The sequence below is a fragment of the Ochotona curzoniae genome, unplaced genomic scaffold (genome assembly GCF_017591425.1).
Source record: "Ochotona curzoniae isolate NIBS_2020 unplaced genomic scaffold, NIBS_Ocur_1.0 scaffold_3835, whole genome shotgun sequence".
In the NCBI taxonomy this organism is placed as follows: domain Eukaryota; kingdom Metazoa; phylum Chordata; class Mammalia; order Lagomorpha; family Ochotonidae; genus Ochotona; species Ochotona curzoniae.
Window position 1 is genome coordinate 23997087 of NW_024467114.1, and position 21793 is coordinate 24018879.

The following is a 21793-nucleotide window of genomic DNA, read 5'->3' on the forward strand; positions in this document are numbered from 1 at the left end:
ACACCGGATGTTAAAGTGATTATGTGTGGATGGTGGCTTTATAGAAAATCCTTGTTCTCCTTGGCTGTAAGAATACCAGTACATAAAAGTCTAATACAATTATTCATTGTTGATCTCAAACTCAACTCTAGTTTCCCCTCCTGGATTTTATCTGGAAATCTTCAGTGCTTTCCACTGTCTTCCAAATCAGTTACAATGATCATGTAATTAATTTAAAAGGAGAAACGTTAAGCTCAGCCTCCATTGTGTAATCCGTCACCGTGGTAACCAGTTCTCAAGTGGGGGCCAGCAAGTTCTTAGCCCCTATTTATTTACCCTGCACTCAGAGGCTACCACATTCCCCGGGAGTGCAAGGGAGCAGCCATGGCTGCAGGTGCAGCTCCAATGCTTTGGAACCCAAAGACTATAAACAGGAAGCCTCGCCATCTCCGCTGCCTTTGAGGGGTTGGAGGGATGGCAGTCTACATACTGTGAATTAATAAGCACCAGTTACCCCCCCTCAGGTGTGGGGTCCTGGAGGGCTGCTCTCCTGCTGTGAGAGTAAACGATTCCTTCCTGAAATCTGGCCACTGCCACTATTCTTCCTACCTTCCGGTGCCCCCCTCAGACCCGGGCTCTATGCTAGGGAAAAATCTGCCCCACCCCTCTCCCAGAGTCCTTGCTGGTGGACTGCTTTAATCCGACTGGCCCTAGGACCACACGGGGTGGTTTGCCTTTCCCCGGCTGCTCCGAGGCATATCCTTGCAAAGGACACCGTTGCTGAGTCATTGGCTAGAGCGGTATTTGATGGACAGCCCCTTAGCCAACTGGAAGCCGTTCTTCCCAGGAGGCGGCACCGTAAGAGCCAGTCAGTGTGGCCCGAGTTTGGGCTTAACCCTTTAGAGGCGAGTTCGCCCTGCACGGGAAAGTTGTTGGTAGTAAAAAGTGCCACGTCTTCCAAGCTGGAGTCCTGAACTTGCCGGGCCCTTGAACTACATTTCCTCCCCCGCCCCCCATTCGGTAAGGTCAGGGCCCGTCTGAGTTTCTGTAGGGACATTTCTCTGGGCCAACGCCATGAGGTTTTTGTTGTGGAACGCAGTCTGGACGTTGTTAGCCACGTCTTCCAGCGGAGCTCTGATCCCCGAGCCCGAAGTGAAAATCGAAGTTCTGCAGAAGCCGTTCATCTGCCATCGCAAGACAAAGGGAGGGGACTTGATGCTGGTCCACTATGAGGGCTACTTAGAGAAGGACGGCTCCTTGTTTCATTCCACGTAAGTATCCTAGCGCCCTACTGAAGGACGATCGCACCCTCCTGGGCTAGCGTTCCAGTGGAAAAGTTAGCTTGGACCTGATTTAAACCTGCCTTCTCTGGGGCAAGAAACATGGGGCCTGGATAAAGTAGTGAACTTTTTTTTTTTTTTTTAAGATTTATTTTATTTTCATTACAAAGTCAGATATACAGAGAGGAGGAGAGACAGAGAGGAAGATCTCCCATCCGATGATTGACTTCCCAAGTGACCGCCACGGCTGGTGCTGCACTGATCCAGAGCCAGGAGCTTCTTTCAGGTCTCCCAGATGGGTGCAGGGTCCCAAGGCTTTGGGCCATCTTCGACTGCCTTCCCAGGCCACAAGCGGGGAGCTGGATGGGAAGTGGAGCTGATGGGATTAGAACCGGCGCCCATATGGGATCCCGGCGCATTCAAGGCGAGGACTTTAGCTGCTAGGCCAGGGCGCCGGGCCCAAAGTCGTGAAGTTTTAAAAATTATTATTACACAGACCTACAATCTTTGAAATGTTGCAGAAATAAGCAACATTACTAACATTAGGCAGTAAGTACAAAAAAAGTTCTCATCTCACCAATTCCATTTCTTAGGGAAAAGGACTTAAATTCCATTAAAAAAAATCGCTGTGGGTGATATGTACTCAAAACTGCCACAGCAAAATATACACTCATTTATTCCCGCTGCTAAGGATGCACTAACGTCCATTGGCCCATCTGACTTTGGTTCTAACAGCTGCCATCAGGACAGTTTGCTTCTTTCTAGAAAGTCAGGCTTGGTTGGTGGCGGTGGAGGAAGCTTCCGGGTGATTCCACCCCACGCCTGGGCTACAGGCACCCAAGAGGCTGAGGAGCACCCCGGCTCGGCGCCAAGCATTCAATTCCAGCCGTACATTTTGCGAGCATTTCCTCTGTGCTGTCGGCCAGCAGGAGTCTGAGATCAGCCCTTCGGTCTTTTGTCCAGGAGGAGGGGAAAGTAGACAACACAGGGCATGGAGCCGAGGCCAGCATGGCACAGCTCTGCCAAAGCATGCCTGCGCAGTTACAGGGAGGTGGCAGAGGGAAGGCTTCCCAAGGACTGTGACTGAGATGGACCCTGAGACAACAGGGACACGTTTCCAGGCGGAGGACCAAGGGTGAGGGAGGAGGGCACTGCGGGTCAGAAGGCCCTAGACCTCGAGCTCCAGTTTCTGTCCAGTCTCACAACCGACTTCTGTGACAGCCACGGGGCTATTGTTTACTAATCTGCTACTGATGTTCTAGTTCCTGAGGAGGGACTGTGGTGAATGGTCAGGAGCTGCTGGAGAATTATGCAGGAGCAGCATAGAAGGATTCAGTTCTAGAACGTGTTTGGTAGCTCAGTCCAAAGAGCTTCAGGCAGAACGGTAGCTGGTGCTGGGTGGCTGGTGGGTTCTTCCTTCTGCATCACTTCCTAGCCTCCCCCAACTTGATACTCTTGGCCTTTAGTTACCTGGATCCATGGGGGAAATGAGAAAAGACTGGAAGAAATGGCATTTACCTAGACTTACCAGTCCTGGTGCCCACAAAGCTTGATAGAGTGACTTCCTGTTCTCGCTCACAAGATGCCCTTGACCAGGACGCTTCCCTGATTGTACTGAGAGACGGACGCTAGGCTCGGACATGACCTGGCCTCAACTCTGACAGTTGCTCCGTAGGTTGGTTTTCTTAGGTCGTCTCTCTTTGGCTCATGGACACAGGACTTCTTATGTATTTGTGAGTGGTAGACAGTGGCGCTGTTCTCTGCTTCTCTCTCTAAATGTCTGCAGCAGCCAGGGTGGAGCCAGCTGCAGCCACGAGCTGGGAACTTGAGCGAGGTCTTTGATGGGTGGCAGGGCATCGGCTCCTAGAACAATCTGCTGCTGCCCTCAAGGGTGCACACGAGCAGGGAACGGAATTGAAAGTGGAGCTGGGATCTGATGTGGGAGGCAGGCATCCACACCACCAGACCAAATGCCCGCTCCGTGCCAGGTCATCCTGACTATTCCACAGGGGGTCATTTTTCCAGCCTCCTTAGCCTAGCCCTGGAGACAAAGCTGGACAGAAGCAGAGTGGTGATCCAGGAGTACGGAGCCTCAGAGCCACCTGCAGGCTGTTCTGGAAAGCTTTTGAGCCCCCTGAATCTTTGAGTCCATCAGCAGGGTGGACCCTCAAGTGTGCATAGTAATTCTTTTTGGGCTTCAACCTCCTTCCCAAACTCAGCCAACTTCCCGCTGTTTTCTCTCTGCTGTGCAATTTCATGGCCCTCCTAGCAGAGCATAATTTCATGGTCAAAACTTTGGAATTAGTGGTAACATTTGAGGTCAAATGATTAAGCCCCTGCCTGCAATGCTGCTGGTTTGAGTTCTGTCTGCTCTACTTCCTGTCCATCTTCCTGCTAAGGCCTCTGGGAAAGCGGTGGGATATGGTCCTGCTCTTAGACCCTTGCCTCCATGTGGGAGATCCAGATGAAACTCTTGACCATAGCCTGGCCTAGCTCCAGCTGCTGCCACCAACTGGGGGAGTAAACCAACTCCTGGAAGATCTCTTGAGCTCCTTCCTCTCTCTCTCTCCCTTTCCGTAACGGCCTTTCAAATAAAGAAAACAGTTTTTTAAAAAAAGAAGAATGATGGGCAGTATTGAATTAGTATGAAGTTGAATTCATTGTGTGTATATATATATAAAGAATAGCTAATTTTTGTGGCCATCCTAGCCTATAATCTCAGCTATTTAATGAGTGGAAAAACATGCCCCACAGCAGTTAAGGGGTAAAACATCTTGCAGAGGTGCTAACTCAGCTTCCTTCTGTTGTAGCCACAAGCATAACAACGGGCAGCCCATTTGGTTTACCCTGGGCATCCTGGAAGCTCTCAAAGGCTGGGACCAGGGCCTGAAGGGGATGTGTGTCGGAGAGAAGAGAAAGCTCACCATCCCTCCCGCCCTGGGCTATGGAAAAGAAGGGAAAGGTAGGAGCACGTGGGCATTTCCTGCTGCGGCACTGCGGGTCTCTGCTGAGGGAGACGGGAGGCACAGTAACTACCACGCATCTGTATATGTTCCCGGGATGAGACAGGGGTTCCTGTGTGTTAAAGAAAAATGGGTTTGTATTTGTCTTCACTGTCAGCTGAAAGGTCTGATTAAGGTCATAATGCTTAAACGGGCAGTTTCTGGACCCCTAAGCCCTAGTGGAAGCTCATGGAAAATGGAATTCAGAGGTAAGCTTATTTTGGTACAAAAGGCTTCTGACGTCCATGCGTGGGGTTTTTCACAGTGCGTGTGAACTTTTGCGAGACTTCGGTGCAGTTGAGTGTGATTGGGCCCATTGCTGCTGTGTACCCATCACTGCCACCCACCTCTACAACGTTTTCAACCCCACCCAAATGGAAATTCACCCACTGGTCTCTCACTGCAGCAAGGAACATCACTCAACACAGGCAGTTTGATGAGCTAAACATTTGAAATGGAGATTTTGAACGAGGATTTAGAAGTGGGCTGTATGTGGCTCCTCATGCTGGAGGCGCCCACTGCAGAGCTCTCACTGGAATTCTTTTCTTGCCTGTTTTAAGATGTATCCATAAGGGTTTTAATATTTTAATAAATAAAAATAATAGCATGTGGTAAAATGAGCTTCATTCTCTGTCTTGTCCAAAGCAGAAGCAAGCCGGCCAGTCAGTTCAGAGAGCTTTTGTTTTAGCTTGTTTCTGGGCAAAGCACATGCCCTTGGCTCAGGAGGAAACTTGTGAGGTCTGGCTAGGGTCATTTGGTGATTTATGTCCAGAAGGCTGAAGATGTTTAAATATAATTACCCTGCTATCCCTTTATTGAAATCTAGCCTAGGGGAATACACAGATATCTGGAGAAAGATTTGTGAAGAGGAATGTCTGTTTTGATTTTAATAGCAAAACATTGGAACCGACCCAAGTGTGTAATGATATGATCAGTTAGATAAAATACAGCCCAGTTATTCAGTGTGACTTGTTCGAAGATTTGAAAATGTGTGTGATGTAAGAGAATGTAGAAACTAAAGTAGATATGAGAAGTATGATGCTGACTATAGGAACAATACGGCATGTGCTTGTGGAAAATTAATCACAAGTAAACAAACAAGAGAGCTGACATGAACTGAGAAACTGGGAATTTTGTTTATCTTTCTATCTTCCAAATTCTTGACAGTGAGCACATATTTCTTAGGTAATGCAGAAAGCAAATGTTAGAGTGCTCACTGGAACCAGATGGAGCAAATACATACCTCACCGCAGCAGCCTCAGGGCTCAGCCGAACCATTGCCCAAGCGTGGCTCAGCTTTCCTGGCCCCAGTCTGCTCAGCAGGAAAATTAGGTGTACACCTCGTGGGAAGCGTTCTGTACTCTGCCATGGGACTGCCTCCACCCACCTCACTCACAGCATAGGATTAACCAACCCAATTCAGTTCTTACTTTACTCATCATCCTCTTGAGAAAAGAAAGCCAAATATCCAAAGATTCTCAGAAATATTCTTTAACTTTCCTGGATCTCCCTTGTCTCACCTGTAACGTTTCTATGTGTATTAGTCTGTTATTTTCCTCCATGCTGTATTAACTCAATTTAGCTTCATAACCTGTTAGGGATCCGAAGTGAAATGTCATGGAACTAATCCTTCTCACTTGTACTTAACCACTTGTTTTGTAGTCTTTTAGTGCATGCTCGCATGGGCTTCCCTTGGGAGGACACCCGTTGTTCCCACGCCCTAGCACTGTCTAGGTCTAGAAGCATAAGATCCTGCATACGTGTAAGTGGTTGTTCTCTTTGGAACAAATGTGCTTTCCTGGGAATGCCTGGGCTGGGGGGATGACTGAGAAATACTGAGTGTGTTGACCTAAACCTGTATGTGAAACAGTTGTAAGGAAACAAGTTTGAAAAAAAAAATCATACTTCCCAGAATGCTTTTTCTTTAAAGATTTATTTTTATTTGAAAGACAGAGTTACAGAGAGGTCTTCACTTGCTGGATCGTTCCTCAGTTAACACCTGAAGCTGGTGCTTTCCCAGGCCACAAGCAGGAAGCTGGATTGGAGGTAGAGCAGCTGGGGCACGAACTAATGGTCATATGGGGATGCTGGCGCTGCAGACAGAGGCGCAGTCTCTTACGCCACAGTGCTGACCCCAATCCTTGGGATTTTTAGTAAAGCCCTTTTCAGTTAAAATTTTTCAACAAATCTACAATACAACGTTCTCAACCAGCTGAGGCTGGGCCAGGCCAAGGCAGGAGATCTTCCATCTGCTGATCCCGGTCCCCCACGTGGGTGGCAGGGACCATCATCTCTGCTCCCTCTGCATTACTAGGAAGCTGGGCTGCAAGCATGTGCAGGAACTGGGATCTGGGATGTAGGCATCTCACGCACTGTCCTAACTGCTGTCCCAGAAAGCTCCCCGATGTTTTTGAAATGTTGAATCTTCTGAAATGATATTTACAGTGTTTTGGGAAGTATTACCATCTGCATGTTACAGTTGAGGAAGCTAAGGCTTCCATGAGCAGATGTCAGTGTTGACCCAAGACAATGTGAATCCAAGCTCTCCTCGTGTCTACTGCCTCCAAGTGGTAGAAAGGTAGTACTACTGTGAACTCTTGGTCCGAATTCAACAAAGTTAATACATTGTTAAAGTAATTAATAGGGTCATCTAAAATCCTTCAAGTTACTCTATTTTTCTTTTTAAGAAAAAAATTCATTTCTTTTCTTAAAAAGATTTATTTTATTTATCATTGGAAAGTCAGGTCTACAGAGAGAAGGAGAGACAGAGAGAAAGATCTTCCATCCACTGGCTCACTCCCCAAGTAGCCGCAACAGCCAGAGCTGAGCTGATCTGAAGCCAGGAGCCTGGAGCCTCCTCCAGGTCTCCCAAGCAGGCACAGGGTTCCAAGGCCTTGGGCCATCCTCTGCTGTCTTCCCAAGCCACGAGCAGGGAGTTGGAAGGAAAGTGGGGCAGCTGGGATATGAACAAGCGCCCATATGGGATCCTGACAGATGCAAGGTGAAGACTTTAGCCACTAGGCTACTGTGCCGGGCCCAGATTTATTTCTGTATGTGAAAGACAGAGTTATGGAGAGGGAGAAAGAGATCTTCCATCTGCTGACTCACTTTCCCAGATGGCCACAGACACAGGGCTGAGCCAGGCAGGAGCTCAGCACTTCAACTGGGTCTTCAGCATGGATGCAGGGGCCCAAGCACTTGAGCCATAATCCACTGCTTTTCCAGGCATATTAGCAGGAGCTGGATTAGAAGTGGAACAGCTGTCAGCCTGAGCTGGTGCCCATGTGGGATGCCAGCTCCACAGGCATGGCTTTACACACTATGCCACAGCGCCAGTCCTGATGTGTTCTGTTTTTTTAACTACTAGGCCAAAACCAAGAATGTTTTCATTATGGTGGTTTGCATTATTCCTATATTTTACTCTATTTTTGTAAGTGAATTTTATAGCACAAGTCATGTTCATTGTATAAACAAACTTAAGAAGACTTTTAATTCAGTTCAAAGCATCTACTGTTTGAGACTATACTTTTCTATTATTAAAACTTTCAGGTTTTTTTTTTTTTTTAATAAAACTTGCCCTCTCTGTTTATGGATCAGGTAAAATTCCTCCCGAGAGCACACTGATATTCAACATCGACCTCCTGGAGATTCGAAACGGGCCGCGATCTCACGAGTCCTTCCAAGAGATGGATCTTAATGACGACTGGAAGCTCTCCAAGAATGAGGTGAGCCTGCTTCCTGCTTGCTCCTCTGTCTTTGCCTTTTTTGCAAACTCTTCGTTCTGGTCTCCCCCTTCTCCTGTTCCTTTCTGAAGCTCACTTTTTTAAGAAATATCTTTTATTTATTTAAACTTTTTAGAGATTTATTTTATTTTTACTTTTATTGTTATTGCTTTATAATTCCATAGGCCTTGGGATTTTCCTTATTCCTTCCCAAACTCCCTCCTCACCACCACTGAGTTTCCGTATATTATTACTATAGTATAGTTCTCCGTAAATAGTCATATGTCCATCATTGTGGGCATGGACAATGGCAGAGTCCAGCATCCTATTGGCAAGATATAGTGAACAGTTTCATTGGGAGTCCATCTATACTCTGGAAGTAGAGATGCATATTGCATTGTATCCTCACATCTGGATATGATGGTCTCCATTACAGTTACTATACATCCCCTTAAATGAAAAGCCACAATATAAAATCAACAGGAAGAAAAATGGAAATTTATAAGCCATGAAGTTAAGTAACATGCTACTGGACATGATAGTCTCTATTCCACAGTTACTGTAAATCTTCCTTAAATGAAAAGACACAAATAAAATTAACATCAGGGAGAAAAAAGGAAACTAAAAGCATCATGAAGTTAAGTAATAAGCTACTGAATCACTAATGTGTCACTGAAGAAATGTAAAAGGAAATCAAGAATCTTCTTGAAGAAAATGATGCTACTGTATGCTCTATGAGTCAGCCAAGAATTTAATGAGAGTTTTGAAGAAATGAAGGAAAATTTTAAAAAATCAATATGCGTGAGATATAGTTTCCACTTATCTTTGTTGGTGAGATATGTCTAGTGGGCAACAAATAGATGGGCTTGTTTTTCTAATCCAGTCTACTAATCTGTGACATTTGATTGATGAGTTTAAGCTATTTACATTCAGGGTTAATATGAATGGGTGGTAATTTGGTCCTGTCTTTTTAGCAATGTGTTGTTAATTGATTTAGTCTTCTGTTGTGCTGAGCTGAGAGCAAACTCACTGAGCTCAGTGCATTGCTCTGGTCTCAAAGGGAAAATAATACCGAATTTTGCATCACATGGGCCCTCAGACCTAATGGTTAACAAGTTCTGGCAAGATTAGCACCTCCAACAATCTAGCTACATAGGACACTTGGTGTCTCCTTAATCCTGGGAACTGTTCTATCAGGACATGGGAGTAAGTTTGTACAGACAGTGGTGCAGCCTCAGCACGATATCACAGGAGGTAAAGAGTGGTATGGTGAATCAGGAGCTGGGGCAATGGAGACCATGGTAGAAATCTAACATAAGAACCCAGACCTGGAACTCACTGGAGGGCATGGCACAAGTGACTGCAAACATAGAGCTGTGTGCCAACCACAATACGTAAAATCAAATCGTAGACCTGTGGGTAACACAGCTTAGAAATCTGCCCCCAAGGAGAAGAATCTGACAACGCACAATGCCCAAGAGCAAAGAAGACAAAAGCACAATGAATACTACTGAAGACTCCCCTGCAAAGGCGCAAAAGCTTTTGCCAACCTCAGAATTAACTGAAGATTTATTTTATTTTTATTGGAAAGTCATATTTATAGAGAGAAGGAGAGACAAAAAGATCTTTCCGTTTTCTGGTTCACTCTTCAAGTGGCCACAATGGCTAGAGCTAAGCCAATCTGAAGTCAGAAACCAGGAGCTTCTTTCAGTTCTCCCACATGGGTATAGGGTCCCAAGGTTTTGGGCAATTCATTACTGCTTTCCCAGGCCACAAGCAGGGAGCTGGATGGGAAGTGGGGTAGCTGGATATGAACCAGCATCCATACGGGATCCTGGCCCATATAAGGCAAGGATTTAGTCACTGAACCATTGCACTGGGCCCAGAAATATCTTTTTAAAGTGTATTTTTAGTAGATAAAGTGTTAGTTTAAGAGTTTTCTTAAAACATTGATGCTTTGGGGCCCGGCGCGGTGGCGCAAGTGGTTAAGGTCCTCGCCTTGCACGCCCGGGATCCCATATGGGTGCCGGTTCTAATCCCGGCAGCCCCGCTTCCCTTCCAGCTCCCTGCCTGTGGCCCGGGAAAGCAGTCGAGGACGGCCCAAAGCTTTGGGAACCTGCACCCGCGTGGGAGACCCGGAAGAGGCTCCTGCTTCGGATCGGCATAGCATCGGCCCGTTGCGCTCACTTGGGGAGTGAATCATCGGACGGAAGATCTTCCTCTCTGTCTCTCCTCTCTGTATATCCACCTTTCCAATAAAAACATAATAAAAAAACAAATCTTTAAAACATTGATGCTTTGAAAATTGACTTTCACATAGGGAATCACTGTTTTGTAGAAAAACTTAGTTGAAACTTAAGCAGTCTTTTCCTTTTTTTCCTTTCTCTAAGACTTAGGGTTCATTGTGTATTGTCCTGACCCTGGGGTCTTTGAAATTCCCATTTTGCCAAGACAATTCCTATTTGGAGTTACTGTATAAACTACATAGAAATATCTTATGTAGACAATTTCTATTTTAAACTGTAGACTGGCGCTGGTGCCATATTTTGGCACTTTAATACTCTACTTGCAACACTGCTACCCTATGGTAGGTGTCAATTCAACTCTCAGCTTCCCTGTTCCTGATCTAACTCTGTGCTGATGGCCTGGGAAAGCAGTGGAGGGTGACTCAAGCCCTTGGGCTGCTGAACCCACGTGGGAGACCTGCGAGAAACTCCAGGTAAATGGCTTCACATCGACCCAGCTCCATCTGTTGCGGCCATTCCCCGAATGGAAAATCTCTCTGTCTTTCCTTTCTCTCTCTCTCTCTCTCTCTTTCTTTTTATTGGAAAGGCAGATTTACAGAGAAAAGGAGAGACAGAAAAAGATCCTGGTTCACTCCTCAAAGGGGTTCAATGGTTGGAACTGAGTCCATTTTTAGCCAAGAACCAGGACCTCTCTGGTTCTCACATGTGGGTGCAGGGTCCCAAGGCTTTGGGCTGGCCTCTGTTGCTTTCCCAGGCCACAAGAAGGGAGCTAGATAGAAAATGGAGCAGCCAGGACATGAACTGGTGCCCATATGGGATCCCGGTGCTAGGAGGTGATGGATTAGCCAATTGAATCATGGTGCCAGGCCCATCCTTCTCTTTCTTTCCTTCACTCTGTATTTCTGCCTTTCACATAAAAATAAATTATTTTATTAAAAAAAATGAAATGAAACAAAACTGTAGACTGGCTGTTAAGTGCACTTGGGAGTGATTGCCTGGCAGTTCACAGTAGGCAGCTTTCATGTTCCATTTCCATTTCGCATTTGGAGAAGAGACTAATTTGGGTTTTCTTTTCTTATTAAAAATTATTCATTGTTTTTTTTTTTTTTTTAATTTTAAAGAGACAGAGTGAGAAAATGAGCTCTCCAATCTGCTGGCTCAGTCCCCAAATGTTTGCAACAGCCATGGCTGGGCCAGACTGAAGCCAGGAACTGGGAAGTTGAACTAGGTCTCCCACATGAGTGCCAGAGACCCAAGCAAGTGAGCTATTATCTGACACCTCCCAGGCAGCTGGATGGGAAAGCACAGCTGGAAGTCAAACCCAGGCACTCTCGGGGGGGGGGGGGGTGGTTGCAGGTGTCGCCAGGGACATCTGGGCCACTGTCCTAAGGCCCCATCCCGTCAACCTGGGTTTTCCATACGGGTAGTTTCCCCATCATACTCAAAGTCCTGACCATGGAGGAAAAAGGAAGCTTCCTTTCACCCGGGCTTTCACAACCATTTTTATTGGAGAGACAGATTAACAGAGAGTGAGAAAGAGAAAAATGAAGAAAAGATCTTCCATCCTCTGGTTCACTTCCCAAATGGCCTTAACAGCTGGAGCTGAGCTGATCTGAAGCCAGGAGCCTCTTCTGGGTTTCCCACATAGGTGCAGGGTCCCAAGGCTTTGGGCCATCCTCTACTGCTTTCCAAGGCCATAAGCACAGAGCTGGATCTGAAATGGATTAGCCAGGACATGAACCAGCACCCACTTAGCATGCTGGTGCTTGCAGGGTGAGAATCAGCCAGTTGAGCCACTGCACCAGTCCCAATCTATAGCTGCTTATAGTATTACTGATCATGTGCTATTTCTTTCCATCTAAGATAAATATTAGTTTCTTTTCATAAAACTATGAATATATAACACATTCATATGCCTCAAAAATTAACCCAAGGTCAATGTTGTGTGCAGTGGTTGAACTGCTGCTTGTCATGCCCACATGTGGCATCCAACTATGCCACTTCCAATCCAGCTTTGCCACTGATGCACCTGCTGGGCAGCAGGTGCTGGCTCGGGGCCGTGGGTCCCTGCCATCTATGTGGAAGAGCAGTTCTGGTTTCTGAGCCCCAGTCCTTTGGTCATGGTGTTAAATCAAGGAGTGACCCAGTTTCTCTGTGTGTGTGTGTGTTCCTGTCTCTCTGCCTTCCAACTAAAATGCAAATAAGTTTTAAAAAGAATCAACTCACTATAAATAAACTCTTTTGTTTAAGAGTTTCTTAAGAAGTCTTTTCTTCCAAGCATGTCCTCTCACCCTGTAATTCCCGCATCCAATTTTGTTCATTTAACACATCTTTTTGGTGTTGCTGTATGCAAACCCAAGCACACAGGAAGCACTCCTGGCTAGTTTTCATTTCCCAGATCTCATATGGATGGCAAGGACCCATCCACCTGAGTCCTCCCTGTAGCTGCGCCAGGCCCCACATGAGCAGGAAGCTGGGGTTGGGAGCCAGAGGCAGCCCCGACCCAGGCACCCCTAATGGAACCCAGGTGTCCCAGCCACACACTCACACTGGTTTATATTGTGAAACATCTAATGAAAATGCAACATTGGAATATGGACTCTTACCCAGGGTTTGCTTTAATTTCTCAGATTGGAATGTCGGGCTTAGAGCTCAGTCAGTGTGTCCTGACCCTAGCCAGGTGCACAATTACCACAACTTCCAAGTAAATAAAAAATGGCACCATTTAGTCTGCCATTCAGAGGAGCCTCTGGCCCTTAAGATATGTATATAATTCAACAGATTTAAAGACAGTACTCTTTATTCAAGTGCAGATTAAGAATAGGTAGTATGTTTTTTGCAGAATGTTTTTCCAGCTAATATCAGCCTTGTATGTCACAATCATTTCATAATGATCATATTTAGTGAAACTGAACCACCAGGACGAATTTGCTGTTGGCTGGTTGCATGTGGTATGCTGTGCGTCCCTAATGGAATGTGTTCTTTTGTAGGTTAAAGCGTATTTAAAGAAAGAGTTTGAAAAGCACGGGGCAGTGGTGAATGAGAGCCACCACGATGTCTTGGTGGAAGATATTTTCGATAAAGAAGATGAAGACAGAGATGGGTTTATATCTGCTAGAGAATTCACATACCAACACGATGAGTTGTAGAGACTTCCACCCGTTTTCTGTAACAGCCGTCATGAAACAGAGGGCAAATTGCCCTTACATTTTTTAAGTGTTTTGTTCTTGTTTTTTCTTTTATATTTTTATATATATTGTTTCTATTATTTAAAGAACCCCTTCAGTTCGCTAAGTATGCATTTCTCTCTGTTAAGTTATTGGGAAGGAACAATTTGAGGAGAAGACCTCTGGGCCAGTTTCTGTCTTTCGCATGTGAAGTCTTGATTGAGTTTTTTACTTGCTAATGTAAGACACTGTGATGGAGGAACGGAGACCATGTTGTGGGGAAGAGGATTAAAGCTCTGCTTGGGGAGCCTCTGCCCCGAACTGTGTGTGCCTGGCTTACTACTCTGTGTTTGTGATCCAGCATCCTGGAAAGTAGGAACAGATGATGATGATGATGGAGGTTCCTGCCACCCACGTTCCAGCTCTGGCTTCTGGGGGCAGGCGTGATGGCTCAACTGACTAATCCTCTGCCTGCAAATGCCGGCATCCCATACGCGTGCCAGTTTAAAAAAAAAAAATCTGGCTGCTGCGGAAATTTGGGGAGTGAAACAGGGCGGGCAATGACTCCCTTTTTCTCTCTCTTGCCCCCCTGTCACTCCGCTCTTCAAATAAAACAATGAAACATTTAAAAATAAACACAGAAAGGTGTAACTGGGAACTCACTGCAGCAGGACACCAATCTCTCTGCTTTCCTCTGTCTTTCTCCTAGTTAGGTATGGATATGCTTCAAAAGCTTTTGCAAGAATGCAAAACTTGCTGTTTTCATGTTTTAATCAGGTGGTTTTTAAAGACCTTTGAGAAAAACGGTTGTTGGGCTTTACTAAGGAGACAGGTGTGTCTCTGAAGCTAGGAGCCAAGTTAATAACTTATAAACATGTGTTCATTAAAGCAGTCAGCCTTGGAAAAACTACATGGAGTTTAACTCCTAGAAACTGTTAGCCTCTTAGGCAAATAGCACGTATCATTCACATGCCTGTCTCTTTGTAATAAAGTGTATCAAAATCTTGTAGCAGAGGTAGTCATATGTACACTCAGGCTTTATTTTTGAGACTAATAGAATACCCAGACATTGCTCTGTAATGAATTAAGTCTGTGGCTGGCTGTTACACTACAAAAACATTGTGGGTCTAATGTGAGGTCAGTAAGCTAACCCCAAATTTCCCGTTACTGCTATCAAAAAATAAGGCCAACCTATAGCACCTACTATTGAATAGATACATATCCTTGGTTAAAAAAAAAATTGATGATTGTGGTGCTAGCTTGAGTCCTCACTGTTCAACTTTTTTTTTTTTTTAAATCGGCAAGTCAGATTTACAGAGAGCAGGAGAGAAAGATCTTCAATCTACTGGTTTACTCCCAAAGTAGCCACAATAGCCAGAGATGAGCTGATCCAAAGCAAGGAGCCAGGAGTTTCTTCTGGGTCTCCTATGTGGGTGCAGGGTCCCAAGGCTTTGGGTCATCCTCTGCTGCTTTCTCAGGTCACAGGCAAGGAGCTGGATGGGAAGTGAAACAGCCAGGACACAAACCGGCACCTATGTGGGATCCTGGCCAATGCAAAGCAAGGATGTAGCCACTGAGCCACTGCACCAGGCCTACTGCTCCACTTCTGATCTGATTCCCTGCTAGTGTGCTTGATTAAGTGGTGGATGCTGGCCCAAGTCCTTGGGTCTGTGCTCCCCGTGTAGGAGACTGGGATAAAGTTCCTGGTTCTTGGCTTCAGCCTGGACCAGCCCTGGCCATGACAGTCATTTGGGGGAATGAATCAGCAAAGGGAAGATCTATTCTCTCTCTCTCTGTCATTAGACATTTCAAATAAGTAAAATTTTAAATATGTATGTAGTTTTATCTTTAATATCTATTTTTTAAATCTCCAAATCTTTGCTTAATAAAAGTATGTTTTTATGGTTTACACATGAGATGGAGTACAATACCGTCTCATGCAGTTTGCTTGGATGTTCATGAAAGAAGCTGTCGATCTTACATGTGAGAAAATTGTCAAGGAGATTGGTTCTTAAGCCTGAGATCATTGGCTAACCTGTAGAACTAATTTTTTGTTTGTTTGCTTAAGATTTATGTGTTTCTATTTGAAAGGCAGATTTACCGAGAGAAGGAGAGAGGTCTTCACTACTGATTCCTTCCCCGATTGGCTGTAACAGCCAGACCTGAGCCGATCCGGGGCCAGGAGCTTCTTTTGGGTCTCCTGCTTCAGTGGTTCTCTCTGGCAGGCTGGACCTCTTGTGACCCAGGAATGACTCTGTTTTCACAGAACAATCTCGAGGTTAGCTCTCACCTGTCCCAGAAACACCAAATGAGGAGATTGCAGGTATGTGGCATGGTCCTTTCATTCGTGTTTGTCTTCTTTTTTGGTAAAGATTTATTTATTTTTATTGGAAATTCAGATTTACAGAGAGAAGGAGAAACAAAGAAAGATCTTGCATCTGCTGATTCACTCTCCAGTTGGCTGCAACAGCCAGAGCTAAGTCAATCTGAAGTCAGGAGCTAGGAGCTGCCTCTGGGTCTCACATGTGGGTACAGGGTCCCAAGGCCTTGGGCCATCCTTGACTGCTTTCCCAGGCCACAAGCAGGGAGCTGGATGGGAAGCAGGGCTGCCGGAACATGATTCAGCACCCATATGGGATCCCAGCGTGTTCAAGGCGAGGACTTTAGCTGCTAGACTACTGCACCGGGCCTGCAGGCTGCTTTTTCTGGATCCTGAGAGAGAGTTGGCTGTCCACACAGGCTGCTGTCACCCGTGACCTGTGGAAACATCCGTCACCAAAATGTCACGTTCGCGGTAAGGAGATCTAAGTGTCAGTAAAGAAAGTGTCTGCCCTTGCCCTCTGCTGAGCGTGGGAGGGTTAGAAGCGTGATCGAGAGGGCCCTTCTCGCTGTGACAGCGCAGTGTGTCGCTTGTCCTAAAGTGCCAGTATGCTTCACAGCCCTGATGCTCAGCTACAGCAAGAAAAGTTTAAAGAACTCTGATTATCCAGGAAGCATGCCGCTTCCTCTTGTGTGAATTTGTGTTCTCTCCAAAGTATTTAGGCACATGGATGTAAAAAACAAAACAAAACACTACAAAGTTTATTAGTTGCTTCTCTACATCTTCTGCCCTTTTTTGGTTCAGCCATACCTTTGCAGCCTTCCTTCACTGAGAATCATCAGACATGAGCTGTGAATTCACATGTATATAACTTGATTCAATACTTCCTGATGTGTGATAAACTGATATGAGTATGTTATGATCCTCTCAAAAATTAATTTGGGAAATAGCTGTTTTTATGAAAAATTTCTTTTAAATTTTTTTAAAAATTTATTTGAAAGGCAGAAAGAATATTCTGCCGGCTGACTCCCCAACTAATTCCAACAATCAGAGCCAGACTGAAGCCAGACACCCAGAATTCGGTCCTAGTCTCCCCTACGGGTGGCAGGGACCCCAGGTACGGGGGCCATCTCCTGCTGCCTTCCAGGGTGCACGTGCAGCAGAGGTGAGACTCAACCCTGGCACTCATAGGTGCTATGTGCCAAGCTGCACCTCAGGCACCCCCTGTTCTAAAGCTGCTCTAAATGCCCATTCATGTTCAATATACTTGTAAGAAAAGCTGTGATGTGGCTTAAAGTGTTTTGAAATGGGCATCAAACCATGAGTACTAAGGGCAGCAGTTTCATCGTGAATGTTTAATACTGGAGAGAGTATTTTTTGTTTGTGTGGGAAGAAGGTGGTAGCTATTAGCATCCTTGATGCGGTTTGGGAGTATGTTGTGTGAAACAGGTGGACATAATGGTGATTATTCCCACTGAGTAAACTGGTGCTCAAGAATGCCCGTGTGATTAAAGGAAATGCTGAATTTCCATAAAAACGACAAGAAGCAGTGATTTCAGATTCATATGGAAATGAATTTGTCTTTTCCTTCTTATAACACAGGGTATTGCTTACATATGTAATGCTTTAGATGTCACTATTGCTTGTCTTGCTTTCATTCAGGGTCTGGTACATTGGGATAATTAATTGTACCTGAACATGAATATTTATAGCCGGAGATTAAGTTGTGTGGAAATACATACCATTTCCTCCAGGGCTAGACGTATGACTGGATTTGAATTGCAAAAGGTTAGAATGCCAGTAATTGTCTTTCTGAAAATCTTTTCAATCAGGAGAGAGAAAAAAAGTGCTCAATTTTCCACAAAATTCCTCTTCTGTGTTTTGTTTTTCAGAATTATTTACAACCCACCCCTTCAGAAGAGTGTACAATTTTAGGAGAAAATACAATTTTCTATGTGTGTATTACATATAGTCTCCTAAAACATATTTAAATATGCTTATAATGTGTGTGCTATCTACGCATGTAATATAAGCTACATATATAAAACCTATTTAATAGACACCACACACACATGCGTGTAGTTTTGTGGGAGGCAGTGACGGAAATGCCTTGTTCCGAGCATACGCCTTTGCCTTGCTATGAAAATGCTGCTTGTCCACCTGCAGGCTGTCGTCCCTACCCTGACCGTACAGGCAGTTCCGCATAAAGCCACAATGGTCATTTCTTCTGCTGAGTATTGTTCAGGAAAGGGGCAAGAACACTGCCTGGCAGTCTTTTGTTTACTAGTTCTTTGTGACTAAGAAGGGTCCTGGTTTAAAATGGATGGCTTCAGCCACTGAGTCAGCTAGTAAGCCACACCAACATGAATTTCGTTCTATGGTGATTTAAAACAAATGGCATGAGATAGTTGCCTCAAGTTTGAGTCTGAAGATCCACAGTCAAGGGAGTCGTGTCCTCTTGGGCTGCAGTCGCAGCTGAATTCACTTCCACTGGGGCTTTCTTGGGGACTCACAAGTCATTGCATTAACTGAAGTTCCATATTGTAGGATGGAGAGGTTCCTCTTGAGTCAACAGTTACGCAGAAAAATTTCACAGGCAACACCGATTGAGGGGCAGTTCTCGTTGTTATACAGAGGGCAGGGAGGCCCTTTGGCACTTGGTTTTTCTCAGTCTTTTATGCTAATACAGCTCGTCTGATTTTTACCTCTGCTTGGGACATTGCAGCATTTGCCACATGTTGGTGCTGCTTTCCCATGATGACCGTATCTCTTGGAATGGGATAGCTCTTCTGTGCGGAGGGAATTCTGTTGAAGACCTTCCAGGTTTTTAAAATGGCTTGTTTAGCAGCTAAATCGAATTAAATGAAGAGTTAAGCTTGTAGAGCGTAACCAAGGCGTGGGAGCGCCAATCCGAGGTGTTTTGCCCTTAAATAAGAGGCAGCAAAACCAGGGAAGCGCCGAAGAGCTACAGCTCCCTGGGGATAGTCATTTAAGTTCTGTGGCTAAATTTCATGAGGTCTATACTCTTAACAGAATTCCATGCATGCTCTTTTTCCTTGCCCCAGACGGTAGACAAGGCTTTTTGTGTTGTATCATAATCTTTTACGCAAATTAAGCAGCCAACTCAAGTTAATTGATTCTTACATTAAGACTGAACAGTAAATCAAGTCTGTTCCTAGGATTTTTTTTTTCCAAGCACTTTGTTACCACAGCCATTACGGCCTCCAAACCATTAACTCTTTGCTGCCCACCTGTTTCCTTTGAGCTGAATGATGTGCAGTGTTTTTAAATATTTTGGGAGGACAGAGGAAAGAATAATTTATTTTTTATAGCTTTGCAGGACACTGACTTTTTTTTATAGTTCAGTACATTTAGTGCAGAGCTGTGCAACCATCAACACAATTGGTTTAGGAACATTTCCTGTCATCTCACAAAGTACCTTTTGTCCCCATTAGCAGTGACTACCCGCTTTCCCCCACTCCTCTTGTCCCCAAAAATCCCCAATCTGTTTTCTTCACAGTTTCTGCCTATTCTTGGCATTGTGGGATAATTTTTAAAAGTTACTTATTTATTTCAAAGATAGACAAATCTCTCCTACCCACTGGTTCACTGCCCATAAGCCCACAGGAACCTCTCCTGGAAATGGGACCTCCACCCAGATCTCTCATGCAGGGGATAAGGAATCAAGTACCTGAGTTCTCATCTACTGCCCCTTGGGTGCACATGAGTAGGAAGTCAGCATATGGCTGGGAGTTGAACCCATGTCCTGACTTGAAATGCAGGCATCCCAGGTGGAGTCCAAAGCTCTGGGCAGAATGCCTGCCGCTCTACAAATTTTGAAGCTCAATCCTTTCTTCACATTCAGGGTAAGCATAAAAAAAGATCATCTGATAAATTCACTTGATGGCGATAGCGTTCGCACTTTGAATTTTTTATTGTAAGGCCCAGCACGATAGTGTAGTGGTTAAGGTCCTCGCCTTAACCTTGTAGTGGTTAAGGTCCATATGAGATCTCATATGGGCGCCGGTTCTAATCCCAGCAGTCCTGCTTCCCATCCAGCTCCCTGCTTGTGGCCTGGGAAAGTAGTCGAGGATGGTCCAAAGCCTTGGGAGACCCAGAGGAAGCTCCAGGCTCCTGGCTTCTGATTGGCTCAGTTCCAGCTGTTGCGCTCACTTGGGGAGTAAATCATTGGACAGGAGATCTTCCTCCCTCTCCTCCTCTCTGTATATCTGCCTTTCCAATAAAAATAAATAAATCTTTAAATTTATTTTATTTTATTTTAATATGATAGCTGCTTTAGAAATTAAGTGGTGAGCCAGAGGTGATTCCAACCACAGGGGGAAAGCCACCTCATATGCGCAGTTCACTGCTATGTGAGATAATAGCAGAAGCCAATGGTATCATGGATATGGTGGTTTTAAAAACCCAGGGCTTATACCTGACTTGACTTTCAAATAAAAATAAATCTGAAACAAACAAAATCCCAGGGCCAATTTTGCCATCAAGGGTGGCAAATCAATAAAAGGGAAAGTACAGGCAAAATAGAAATTTAAAAATTAAAATGTTGGACCCAGCACAGTAGCCTAGCAGCTAAGTCCTTGCCTTGAACATGCTGGGATCCCATATGGGTAATGAATCATGTCCTGGCAGCCCCGCTTCCCATCCAGCTCCCTGCTTGTGGCCCAAAGATTTGGGACCCTGCTGCACCCACGTGGGAGACCTGGAAGAGGCTCTTGGCTTCGGATTGGTTCAGTTCCAGCCATTGCATCAGACAGAAGGTCTCCCTCTCTGTCTTTCCTCTTCTCTGTATATCTGACTTCGCAAGAAAAATAAATCTTAAAAAAAAATTAACATGCTTACATAGATCCCAAATATAATCCAATTTAGTTAGTTCATTCAATATGAAATGAATATTATCAGGATTTCTTTTTTTTTTTTTTCTTACTGGTTCCTGAAAACAAGAATGGCCAAAAGAAAGCTGCTTCTCTGGGGTGTGAACGCCTCCCTGCTCTCCACGATGGAATCGTGACCCAGCACTCCTAGCAGGAGAGTGGATGCAATCCCATTTCTTAGTGTTCATTTAGAGTCCTGGCTACTCCACTTTTGATGTAACTTTCTCCTAATGCAATTGGCGGGGGGGGGGGAGCAGAAGATGGTCCTAGGACTTGGGTCCCTCTCACCCCCCTGGGAGACAAGGATGGATTTCTGGGCTCCTGGCTTTAGACTGGCCTAGCCCTGGGTGTTGGGGCTGTCTGGGGAAAGAAACCATCAGATGAAAGAACTCTCACTCTCTCCTTCTCCTGCCCCCTTTCTTCCAATCCTGTCTCTCCCTTTGTCCAGCACCATGCATTTCAAATAAATAGAGAAAGTGGCTTCTCATAGCACTTGAGTATGAACAACAAACCCTGTTTGAAGACAGTGCACAGCATGAGGTGGCTCTTGTCCACACTTGTAAGATGGAAGAAGTCCCGGCAAAGGAAGGCGTGGGCTGGAGCTCTCAAGTCTGACCACAGAATCCTCCAGTTGGCTCTTGGAAGCTCACAAGTCTCTGCCAATCTCCACTTTGCATTTTCTGTCCAATTAGCTAAACCCACACATGACTCAGAGGTGTAGCCATCAAGCATGCATACTGGTGTTTTTTAAATCTAGGTCCAGAACATTCATGAACATTATCTTATTTTAAATCAATTCAGAGCCACACAATGAAATGGCATATTTGAATAATTGAAACTTATAAGCTTATCATCCGAGAATAATGAAAAGGATGTTACAGCTTTCTTTTGCTCAGCTACAATTGATGATTGTCTAAATCATATATCCAAAAAAAAAAAAAAAAACTTGATGGATCATTGAAATGCTAAAAATAATTTGAAATGACGTTCTTACAACTTAAAACCTTTCTGTGTTGTCTCCACTCAGTATGGGCAGAAACTCTGTAAATTGATTTAAGGGCATGCGTAAGGTCTGTTACTATGGTAACTGAATTCAGACGAGTAACCTCTTAAACATGGTTGTCATCCAGCGGAGGCGGGGAGATGACTAACGCACAGGAGGGCTTTGCCATTAGATTCTTTCTC

The 21793-nt window shown here is 45.0% G+C and overlaps 1 protein-coding gene across 1 annotated transcript; it reads left to right on the plus strand.

Moving 5' to 3' along the window:
* Positions 1-882: 882 nt before the first annotated feature.
* Positions 883-13684, plus strand: FKBP14 (FKBP prolyl isomerase 14). The gene is made up of 4 exons (XM_040964787.1): positions 883-1250; positions 4070-4221; positions 7859-7986; positions 13220-13684. Exons 1-4 carry the CDS (start codon positions 1054-1056, stop codon positions 13376-13378), a joined length of 636 nt encoding a protein of 211 aa, XP_040820721.1. The 5' UTR covers positions 883-1053; the 3' UTR covers positions 13379-13684.
* Positions 13685-21793: the final 8109 nt, after the last annotated feature.

Bases quoted from the DNA above. Each gene is read 5' to 3' on its own strand.
- FKBP14 (XM_040964787.1), top strand. From the start codon at position 1,054: ATGAGGTTTTTGTTGTGGAACGCAGTCTGGACGTTGTTAGCCACGTCT. The intron at 4,222-7,858 runs GTAGGAGCACGT...TTTATGGATCAG, and splicing joins CTATGGAAAAGAAGGGAAAG to GTAAAATTCCTCCCGAGAGC. The intron at 7,987-13,219 runs GTGAGCCTGCTT...GTTCTTTTGTAG, and splicing joins GGAAGCTCTCCAAGAATGAG to GTTAAAGCGTATTTAAAGAA.